General features: G+C 40.2%; 1 protein-coding gene across 3 annotated transcripts in view; it reads left to right on the top strand.

Moving 5' to 3' along the window:
* grin2bb (glutamate receptor, ionotropic, N-methyl D-aspartate 2B, genome duplicate b) overlaps nt 1-12,290 on the top strand; it is a 128,558-nt gene that overhangs the window by 21,588 nt on the left and 94,680 nt on the right. For all 3 annotated transcript variants that reach the window (XM_066661219.1, XM_066661221.1, XM_066661220.1), the window contains one exon: nt 8,722-9,273. In XM_066661219.1, the coding sequence (XP_066517316.1) occupies nt 8,722-9,273 (552 nt within the window). The remainder of the gene's footprint in view (nt 1-8,721; nt 9,274-12,290) is intronic.

Below are 12,290 nucleotides of genomic sequence, written 5' to 3' on the forward strand. Positions count from 1 at the left end.
AAATGTTACAATCCTCTCTCATTACTTGGCACTCAAAAATCCAGTTGTTGTTTTTTTTAAGTTCCTGAATTGAATCAGCACTTCTGAATTCGTTTTGTACAAATACATCAATAAATGTTAATTGTGTTTTGGGTGGTTATCAGAGGGTTTCCTCCCAAGCTGAAACTGAGCTAATTTGGGAATGGGATAAAACCTGCAATGGGTTTTTGTACAAACATTTTGTTTAATGCATAATTTATTGGCTTGCCAAGAAGAACTGAGCTCAAGGATTGTGAGAAAAAATGAGCTTATCCGTGTTCCAGAAGTAATGAAAGAAACAAAGATAGGTGAATGCATGTAAGCATAAGCAAACAAACACTCGGTTTGCCAATTCTGACCCCCGTGCAGACAAATGTAGCACTTCAAAATAAAATGTAATATTGATTGGATATAGACAACATCTATAAATATACCATTACTAGATTTATTGTCATCATTAGGATTCAAACTTATGACCTTGTTATGGATAACTTGCTCCAGCTGTTGCATTCAAATGGCTCTTTTTTATTTACATTAAGTTGTTATTTCCTAGTCAAATAATCACTCACTGAAGTTGAAGAGCTTTAAATATATTTTTAATTTGCAACCTAAGAATTTTGCTGTATCTGCTACATTCGTATCTACCTATTAATAATTACGGTTTTGGCAGTTACTTTACAGTTGTTCAGGTTCAGTGTGTAACAGACAAGAATAAATGCATTCCAGTCATGAAAATCACCGTTAACTTTAGACATACCATATGGCCCTTCTGTGTTTTATGTTATCCACAAAAAACAAACTGCAGTGTGTTGTTCTTCTGGTTTATTCATTCATGAAATGCTGTCAGACTTTTCTTTTTGGGATGCTGAAGCTGGAAATTTTTTAGGTCATCCAGTCCTTACATTTTTCTCATAGTCATATGTTTCACAGCAGCACTGGACACATGAAAACAAACAAATTAGGCAACAGCTGTCAGGATTTACTAGGTGTGGTTTAATATGGCAGTATTTTAAGGCTGGAAAATTGAAATGTCTTTAAGTTTAAGAAACTTTTCATTCTGTTTGTAGTTGGTGTAGTTGGTTTTTTATGTGCTCATTGATTTTGAATGCTCACTCTCCGTCCACTCACAGTTTAACCAATTACGTGGCTCAGAATGTTTGATAATTTAAGGAAACACTTAAAGCATATGGCCTTGATATGGTTAATTCAATCAGCCTGATTGTGTGGGAACATGTCTGCATGTTCCGCTAGCCTGCTTGTCCGGCTGGTCTTCAAATCAATACTGTTTGTAAATGTCATCTTGGACGACAAGCCCAGCCCCCATGGGCCATCTTTCAGGATTCCAGCCAGTGATGCCCCAGGACCCAGGCCATTCTCTCATCTGCAGCCAATTAGGTCTTGGTGTTGGAACCAGTCTCTCATCTGCAGCCAATCAGCAGAAATTAGGCCTGGGGCCTCTGCTCAAATGTGTCCGAGATGATCAACAGAGTGTCATCAACTGGAACATGAAGGGACACTGATACAAGACATCACCATGAGGGAGTGCATGTGTGTGAAAACATGTATAATAGATGACAGTCATTGTCCAATTTACATTGTCATTTACACTTAGGCATTGATGGACTTCCAGCAGGTGTCCAGTCAGGAAGTCAGCTTAAGAACAAATAGTAGCCACAACACTGTAACTTCAAGTCCCAAACTAATTTTAACACATATAAATGCTTTTTTAACTGGTTTATGCTTTTTTTCTGTTGGTCTGCATATATTTAAGCTGCAGTTTGTGGAACACAAGACACAGCTCGCATAGAGTCCAATGGAGCATGAAAGGAACAGCTTGCTTTCATCTAAAATAGGCTTCCAGAAACTTGCAGCTTAACACAAGTGCATTTTCTTCATGCTTCCAGCTGGTTCTGGAATATCGAAAGAAAATGTTGTAGTACATCACGATTTATAGGCATAAATATTGTAACACCCTCATTTCTATACCTAAGTTGATAGAATGTTCTCAGCGTTAACACTGAATATGAATGTGAAGAGATTTTATTGCTTTTTTGGACTATTTTAGTTTGTACATTTATTCACAGTATGATGTGCTGCTGGGGGGCGTAAAGGGTGGGGACTATGCTGCAACCACAGCTTCAAACATTTAATCCTACTGCATAGACAAACACAAAATGGACAAGTTAGTGCTCTAAATGTGCTTGTGATGGAGAGGCTGATGAGACTGAAATGTGTTTATTTCTCTGTAGCTTCTTGAATTTCCAGTTCCACCTTAAATATCATTGAAAAGGCACATTTCAGTTAGAAACTGGCAAATGAAGAGCCAACTTAACTTTGTCCAGATGCCGATCTGACATGTTTTTCTCTGGTTCTGTCTCCGTGAGTGCGATGTGTGAGTGGACATAGCTTTGCTCTGTGCTGAGGACCGTGCGCCGTCGAATCGTGCCAGTCACAGCTGTGGTGTTATTAGCGGTAATGTTCTTGCTGTTGTGATCTATTTTTTTAAATGAACTCAATGTGCAATGTGTCTAATGTAAATCTTGAATTCCCTAATCATGTCTCTACTATACACTGAAGCTTTTTGCTCTTTCTGAAGAATGAGAGGAAACTGTATATATCTAGAATTTACACCAATCAACCATAACATTGTGACCACCTCCTTGTTTCTACCTTCACTGTCCATTCTCTCAGCTCCACTGACCACACAAGAGCACTGTGTAGTTCTACAGTTACAGACGGGAGTATATCTGTTGCTCTGCATACATAGTTTCCCCACTTTCACCCTGTCCTTCAGTAGTCAGAACCACCACAGAACAGGTATGATTTGAGTGGTGCATGCTGTGGTGGTGTGTCAGTGTGTGCAGTGCTAGTATGAGTGGATCAGACACAGCAGTGCTGCTAGAGGTTTTAAACACTGTATCCACTCACTGTCCACTGTGTTGGACACATCTACCTCATACGTCCAGCTTGTAGATGTAAAGTCAGAGACAGTGGCTCATCTGTTGCTCTAGTCCTTCAGCAGTGGATGCAGGACGCTGTCAACTGGGAAAAATACCAGAATTGAGAACTTAGAAAATCAACAAAACTTATCATTTGATCAGGTTGTGTCCAACCGTTTCTGTCAGTTTTAGCCCTTTCTAATTTCCTGTGCTTGTTTGCTCAAACAAATCAAGCATTATGGGCTAAAATAATTCAATGGCCAAGGTTGTCGAGCTTTTCCAGTTTGAAATACATGGCTCAGAGATTCTAGTGTTGTCTATCAGTGAAAGAAATGTGGAGGGGACCAATATAGTGTCATTAGCATAATGCTAAATGGCTACTGATAGCCTTAATTTGTGCTAACAACATTAGTAGTTTTGGATGATGGAGTCTTTCAGACCAGTGTTTCCTAAGTCTAGTTCACAGTTTTGAGCTTTTTACTCAGTTCAGTGGATTTTTTTTCATTCAGTCCCCACCTAAGTCATCTTCACAAAGAATTATTTGCTTATTGAAAGTTAGTTAATAACTAACTTTCAGAGACACACGGGAAAACACTGGTTTAGTTAATGGTACACCAGTCCATCTAAAAGGGGTATTTGTATAACAAAAGCCTATTTGGCTGTAAATTCTTATATTTTCTTTACAAAATTTCAACAAAAAACAAGTAATTCTTCTATTTCCAAGCTCAAGAACTGTTCATAAAGCAAATGTAGCATGTCATTGCCTTTGTGAGAAAACGTGATCTCTTCAAAATAAAAGTTTATTTAGCATCACATTCCTCCATATTTACATAAAAAGATTTAAAACGCTTTTCAGCCTAAACCTATCATGAAAATATTAATTTCACTTCAACTGGCCACAGGCTAATATTACAACTGAGATTTGAGTGGGTTTTCCGTGAAAACATTTAAACTGGCAGTCTAAAGGTGTGGTAACACCACCCCCTTGTGGATAATATTCAGCCTGCTAAACATGACAGAGTAAGTTTCAAACCAGGTGTATTGGCTACTATGTGTTTAAAATTTGGAAAATAAATTTTTTTCTCAACAGCAAACTGTACGTGCCACTTTGAGATTGACACTTGGTAGAAAGTTGTTCAGTTGTTTTTGGTTGTGGATTATTCTCAGTCCAGCAGTGACACTGAGGGCAGCAGGGACAACTCCAGCAACACTACTGCTACTGTGTCTGATCCATTCATATCATAACATATCACCTCCATGTCAGCACCACCCAAATCATACCTGGCCTGTGGTGGTCCTGTGGGGGTCCTGACCATTGAAGAACAGGAAGAAAGTGGGGAAATGTAAGTGGGAAGTATGCAGAGCAGCAAATAAATTTTTAATCTACAAAGTGCTCCTGGGTGGTTCTAATATTATGGTGAATGTGCACTGTGTGACAAGTTCAATATTTTTCAACACGAGTTTTTTATATATATATATATATATATATATATATATATATATATATATATATATAAATATTTATATATCTAAAATTTCTTTCTCTTATATATAGTTTTTTCCTTGTTAGGTATGGAATATGGTGGGTGAGCACTGCCCCCAATGGTCCCCCTTAGCGCCCTAAATATACCATTGTTCACAGAAGGTTAATAGAAGAGTAGAGTTGTTTATAGAAATGCACATTTTAATGGTCTGATGAAACAGCTTGTAGGACATAAAATGGCTGATGGGATGCTAATTGGGCCTTTCACTAAGCCTGTTTGAGATGAAAGCACGCGTTATATGCTCTGTGCCGGACTGGAGACTATAAGAAGCGTGTGCACCATGGTCACTATGTCTCACTGATTTCAGACTTCATAAAAAAAAGTGTACACGACAAAACCGCCTGAATATGTTTTCATGTTTTCACTTTGAATTCACAACATGGTCTCAGTGGACTGGCTGTGAGATGCCTACTCGTTTAGTTCCTGTAGTGAAGGAAGTGGTTGGTTATTCTGTAGGTCACACATCTCAAATTCATAAAGTGTTGCTTTTGGGAAAAATAAGCTTTGATGGTGGTCTTAGACCAACTAACAGGTTTAACAGGAAACGCAACCAACTTCTAAGACTGAGCCCCGGAGGTGTGGAGAAATATTCCTCCAAATATCTTTGAATATCTCTAAATTCTGTCTGATTTATGTATGTAAAAAATAAAGGGAAGTCTCTGATAATTCAGGTGTGGTGTGTAAGGGTTAAACGATAGTGCTCTTGAAGTATCACTGTAAGACGTCACTCGGTTGATGGATTACGTATGTGTAAGTGCTTGTGCTTTGCGTGTGGATGTGAACGCTTAGAGATTGAGCTTTGCTGTCATGTCAGCAGGAAGTCGTGCAGCATGTGACAACATGGGGCTTACAGCTTTTAATAAGAAAATGTGTAGGAGTGTTGCGTGTGTTTGTGCGTGTCTGTGAGTGTGAGCTTCGGAGATAAAGAATACTTCTCTGTAGTCAGTGTGACACTCTATAATCTGATAACATTATTAGAATGGTGTTGTTCAAGTTGACATGTGTAAGTATTTGTTACTGTGAAATTTAAGGCTGTTCAATCTGCATCACTTTACCAATAGTGTTCTCTCTCGCCTTGTGTGTGTGTGTGTGTGTGTGGAGGATGGCTCATTTAAATAGTTGCTATGGATACCAAGCGCTGCTAAACTGAAAGGCAAAACCAAGCAGCACATCTCCTCTGCCTCTTTTCTTTCTTCTGCCATCCTCCAGACTTCTCCCTGCTTCTCCTTTCCTTCATTTTGTCACCTTCCATCTGCTGCAACTGTCACTTCTGGTTTGCGTTAGTTTAATATTTTTTATTGTACCCACATGCTTTATAATTATTTCAGTTCTCTTGTATTTAGCTTATTTTCTTTCTCTCTATCTAACACTCTCTCTCTCTTGCTCTATCTCTGTATGTCTCACTCTCTCTCTCTCTTTCTCTCTCTCTCCCTCAGATTTCTTTCCTCTTACCCTCAGTTTTGTCTCATTTTTGCCTCATCTACTTTCTATGCTCTTCGTGTACTTATTTCATTCTTTCCTAGCCTCTTTCTTCTTCCTTCTGTACCCTCTCCCTCCCTTCGCTCTTTTCCTCCCACTCATTCTCCTCCTCCTTTGCTCCAGTCGTTCATCTCAACAGAAGTGAGCGCATTCACAATTAGCATGTGTACCTGCAATTAGTGCTGACAAACCTCCAATAATTAGCACTCTAAGAGCCTCCTTTATTTCAGAGTAATCCCTCTGCTTCGTTCCTTCTTCTTCCTCTTTTCTTTCTTCCACTCCTTCCCTTGTTTCTCGTGGTCCACAGAGCGCTCGTCTTGTTTTCGGAGAGCACAAAGCTCATGTTCTACCCCTTAATGTCAGAGTCAGCCCTGTAAGAGAAGCACTCAGGAAGGGTGGTAATGTCAACACGCATAGGCATGCGCAAACACACACACACACTCAGACAGAGAGACAAGTCTGTTTCTTGCATTGTGGGGCCATTACATAGATTTTTATTTGTTTTATAGACCACATTTGTAAGTAATACAAACCCAGCCCTAACCTTAACACACATCTTGAGAGTAAAATGGAATAACTCACATTGTGGGGACCTGAGAAACAGAAATTAAAAATAAACATCATTCTTTTTAAATCAGTAGCCACAAGGTTCCAGCTCTTATCTTTGTTTTTCATAATTAACTCTTTAAATCCTCAGATACATGGGTTGTTTACACTTTTCTGTTAAATGTACCTAAGATAGCTTCTTTAGGCCTTTGAACTTTTTACCATTTTATTGGACTGCCTCTGTTTACTTTGCTCTAGATTTTCTCCTGTGCCATGATATTTTTTATTGCTTTAGGCAAGTAATACTACACGTACACCTACGCCTAAACTTAATCTTTCAGTAGCAAGAAGGCAATCTTTCTACTTTTCTGTTAATTTAAAGAAATAGAAATTGTGGTGAAAACAGACCAAGAACAAACATCTAAACACTTAAAACTCCCGTTGTCTTCGTGACCAATTTTGATTTATGATCTTCGAAGACACACACACACACACACACACACACTGTACATTTGGTTGTGACTAAGTGTGTGTCTCTCTACATTTCTGCTAATGAGAATGGCAGTAAACAATAACGAGATCTCTTCATTCACTTCAAAAGGAACGTAAAGGAGATGGAGCGAGGGTTAAGTGAGGGTTGGAAAGACAGGGATGAGTGGAGGAATAAATTAGAGAGAATTTTACATGACGTGAAAGAGAAAAACAAAAAGAGAGAGAGGTGGAAAAAGGGGTCAACAGTTGTATATGTATTTGCTTCTAGTCAGTTACAGTTTTCAACTGGGGATGCCATATTAGACCATACAAGAGTGCTCTTACTGAACATTTCTTTGTCATATTAAGCCTCCTAATCCATCCATCCATTATCTGTAACCGCTTATCCAATTTAGGGTCGCGGGGGGTCCAGAGCCTACCTGGAATCATCGGGCGCAAGGCGGGAATACACCCTGGAGGGGACGCCAGTCCTTCACAGGGCAACACAGACACACACACATTCACTCACACCTACGGACACTTTCGAGTCGCCAATCCACCTGCAACGTGTGTTTTTTTGGACTGTGGGAGGAAACCGGAGCACCCGGAGGAAACCCACGCGGACACGGGGAGAACACACCAACTCCTCACAGACAGTCACCCGGAGCTGGAATCGAACCCACAACCTCCAGGCCCCTGGAGCTGTGTGACTGCGACACTACCTGCTGCGCCACCGTGCCGCCCTAAGCCTCCTAATGCTTTACAAAAGCAAATGTTTGTGGTATCTGTAAGCCATCCTGTCAGCTGATCGATCAACTGGTGTGTAGTTCTGTTTTAACACATTCTGTGGGCCTCTCACACACACACTTTCTCTCTCTCTCATCTTCACCAGCTCTCGTCTGTCGCTATCTTTCATCATCCGTCTTTCACGCCCTTTTACGGCTGTTCTCACTGTCCTTTGGAAGAAAAGAGAAACTTCTCATTGTGTTTCACAATCAATTTCTTTAAGAGCTCTCATGCTGAGTGTGTTTCGCTGTTTCTTCACAAGACCATCGCACAAAGTCTGAAACTCAGGGTCGGGTTCACACAAATGATTTATGCATTACAAAACTGTAAAAGCCAGGAACAAATGCACATCTAGGGCACGCCTCACCTTAGAAGTAAATGCATCAAACCATAAAACTTAACCAGAGACTTTATGGAACTTAATGCACCGCAGTAGCCTCAGCTGATTACACTTGCATTTCACTGAAATGGCTTATGGGAAATAATTGCCCTGACTCATTTGAGTCGCTGTTTACTGAAATGGCTTGTGGAAAAAGATTGCCTTCATTCGTTTCAGGCCTCTTTTAAGCAAATGGCTTTTGTTTATAAAGTATAGGATGTACAAATCTAATGTATTTTCTTGTTTAAATAGCATTGTATTTAAATTGTTTATAGAACAATTAATTTAACCATGAACCATGGCTATATTGTTACCATATTGTTGGATGTGTTGGACGTTCCTCCCTCTCCCCATCACTAATAAGCATGACGTCCTTGTTGAAGTCTGCTAGCTGTTAGCTAAAATAAAACAGACAGGCAGTGTGGTCCTCCAAGCATTTGAAGCTGTTGGGCCAGGGCTAGTTATCTGTATGTATTTAGATGTTTTCTAACACGTCTCATCCAGGATGTTGGTGTTTCTCAACTTTAAACACTGCCTCTCCTTCCCTCTCTTCCTCTAGGGACTGCGTTTTCACTCGTCCACCATGCATGTCAGCCTTCGTCTCTCTCTCCTCCTCCTCCTCCTTCTCATCTCGACCTGCGAGTCACGACGGGGCGGAGGAGGTGGGGCCACGGCCGGCGGGGGCGGAGCCGGCGGCGTGAGCAGCAGCACTCGTGGGCACTCCATCGTAGGGCCGCCCCACTACCCGCCTGCGCCGGCCAATCCGGTGGCTGCGCCACTGCCGCCCAAATTTGCGCAGGGCCTTAGCATTGCCGTCATCCTGGTGGGCAACTCCAGTGAGGTGACACTGCCCGAAGGCCTGGAGAAGGAGGACTTCCTCCATGTGCCGCTGCCCCCCAAGGTGGAACTGGTCACCATGAATGAGACAGACCCCAAAAGCATTATCAACCGCATCTGCAATCTTATGTCCCGCAACTGGCTGCAGGGCGTTGTGTTTGGAGATGACACGGACCAGGAGGCCATCGCCCAGATCCTGGACTTCATCTCAGCCCAGACCCACATCCCCATCCTGGGCATCCGTGGAGGATCCTCTATGATCATGGCTGCCAAGGTACAGCTGCTGAAAGAAACTTTAAATGGCTTTTTCTGTGTCTCTCATCTATCATTTGCTCTTTGTTTTGGTCTCTGGTTCTATTGCCAAAAAATTTTGGTTTGTGTTCTTTTCTTTCTATGATTTTCCAATTCCTTCAACACTCTTTCAGTTTCTCTCTCTCTGTTCTTGCTTTTTTATATTGCATATCTTTCTCTCGTTTGAACTCTGACGTTTGCCCTTACTCTTTTTGCTCTTCAGGTCTTTTGGTCTTTTCTCAGTTCTCACATTCTCTCTCTCTCTCTCTCTCTCTCTCTCTCTCTCTCTCTCTTAATGACTGCTCTTTTTCTTCTTTTTCGCACGTCTTACTTTCTCTCTTACTTACTTGTCTCTTACTTTCAAAGTCTTTTCCACTTCTGCCTTTTGGTCTTACTCCCTTGAGTTTGCTTTGCTCCCTTCCTTTCTCCTTTTCTCTTTTTTCTCCTTTGTTTCTTATTCTACCATTTTATGGTTACCGGTCTCTTTCTCTCTCTCTCTCTCTCTCTCTCTCTCTCTGTCTCTCTCTCTCAGTGTTATATAAAGTTTTGTTTATTTTATTTTTATTTGGAGCAATCATCAAGGTCATCGCATTGCCACAGAAGCCTTTTGCGCCTGCTTTGGTAAAGTGTTCATGTCCGAGGCTGTTTTATCTGGCCTGATGATCGCGGATAACACCGTGCAGAGGGAACTGAGCGAGGTGCTTTGAAGTGTTAGTGTGAAGATGCGTGGCGCTGGTCAGAGACGCAATGGGGCTCATAGGCTCATATTAGTATTACTGTCACTTCTGCTGTTACCAATACTCCACTGGCTTTTTGCACTGAAAGAATTTGTGAGAGAATGAAGGAGAGAAAAAAAAATCAAAGAGCGGGGAAAAAACAGACAGGGGGAGGCAAGCGAGAGAAAAAGGAGAGAGCCAGAGTAAAGGAGGCTGTTGGTTTTTACCCTATAGAAAGCTTGGGAATGAATAGAAGCAGGCATGGAGAGAGAGAGAGGGAGGAAAGAAAAGAAATGTCAGCAGGACTTTTAGCAAATGCCACCGACTAAAAGAGTGGGAGTCAAACACACTTGTTTTGTCATTTTGAAAAAAAAAATGGAGAACAAGGTAGAAAAAAGAAAACAAATCACAGCTGTGGCTCAACATGAGTGCATTTTCAAATGTTAAAAACGCTGAATTACCTGAACATAGGCGGACTTTACAGTGATTTAATAATCAATGTAACTTAGAGGCATAGCAAATAGTTATTTTATAGGTACACTTTCATCATATTGTCTTCTTATACTTGGTATATGAAAAAACACTATATGAATTACCTTTATTTCATTTGTGCTTTATTCAAGTTTAATACAATTTGATTCTAAGGTCAAGATTTGATTTGATGTTTAATAGTTCAGGGCTTAAAATGTCTTGGTTGTAACTACACTTAATGTTTATGTGCCACACATAATTTTAAGGTATACAGTATTCTGGCAAAATTGCACTGTCAAACCTGTACTGAGAGGCTACACTTTGCATTGTTTTCCTAGTGGTAATGTGTCAGGTCCGCTCAATAGGAATGTCAAGTTCCTCCACTTTTTGTGAAGCACAATGGTTCCTTACATAAATACTTGATGTAATGCTATCTTTTTTGTATATAAGAGAGAGACACCTCTTATTCATCCCACTGAAACATACAAGCACTTCTGTTAATCCAAAAAAATATTATTTTTTGTGTAGTTATATTCTTCAAATTGGATTTACGTAAGTACGTTATTAAGTATTCGGTTATATAATGAAGTAAATTTACATTTGATTTACATTCTGTTTTATTAGGTTCAAGAGACTTTGTTGACTTGTTTTGTGGTCAAAGAAATCATGGCAAAAATATACGTTAACTCTTTTCTGTCTGTAAAATAGGTTTCTGTCTGAAACAGTAGCTGTTCGTCTCATTCAAATCAAGGTCTAGCCCTCCTTAAACAAGTAACCAATTTTTAACCAGTGAAATCTTAGCAAATTTATGGCTGTGACTGATGGCTAATTTCATGCATTATAATATATACAGTACCAGTCAAAAATTTGGACAAGTCTTCTCATTAGTCGTTGGTGGAATAGGGCCGTTCACTGTATAGAACTGTGCACCAGCCCCTACAACCCAAGCACAACCCAAGTTATGGTCTCAAACACTTTAAGAAGGCGAGCAGTTCTACAAATGAACTCTTGACGAGGCCACAGCTGTTCACTGAAAAACGTTCCAGGTGACAACCTCATGAAGCTGACTGAGAGAACGCAGAGTGTGTGCAAAGCAGTCATCAAAGCAACAGGGGGCTACTTAGAAGAATCTAAAGTATAAAACATATTCAGTTTTTTTAAGTACATAATTCCATAAGTGTTCACTCATAGTTTTAACGTCTTCCATGTTCATTTACAACATAGAAAATAAAAAAAAATAAAAAACCATTGAATGAGATGTCCAAACTTTTGACTGGTACTGTACATTCACAACAGGTGGAAAATCACAACTAAGGAAACTCTCCCCGAGTGGGTGTGTCCAAACATTGGACTGGTACTGTACATTAGGTTTTATTTTAACTCTGCTGTTGATAATAAACAGATTTTATTCAAGGGTCGGATATTTTGCTCAAGAAAACAGCACAGTTCGTCTGCCATCCAACTGAAAATTACCCTGAAGTTCAGATTGCGGTTTTAATTTTAAGAAACAATGACTTGTTAAAAACCCCTCCAGTGAAAGTCAGGTTTTTAACTTTGTTAACCTGTCCATTTGGTGTTATGTGCTAGAAGAAATATCACAGCCAAAATAAGCCAAGGCTGAGAATTACTGCTTTGAACCTGCAGACAGATTCAGACAGCCAGGGTTTTTTAGATCATAAACTTAATGAACCAGTCCTGTCAACTAGTGGCGGAAGGGCTTTGGGCTGCGGGTAGTTGGGTGAAATTAGAGGCGGGAACCTGTTGCACATTCATAAATCTACATGAAAAGAACAAGTAAGGCAAAGGTACAGAG

The sequence above is a fragment of the Hoplias malabaricus genome, chromosome 2, assembly GCF_029633855.1.
Source record: "Hoplias malabaricus isolate fHopMal1 chromosome 2, fHopMal1.hap1, whole genome shotgun sequence".
Taxonomy (NCBI): Eukaryota; Metazoa; Chordata; class Actinopteri; order Characiformes; family Erythrinidae; genus Hoplias; species Hoplias malabaricus.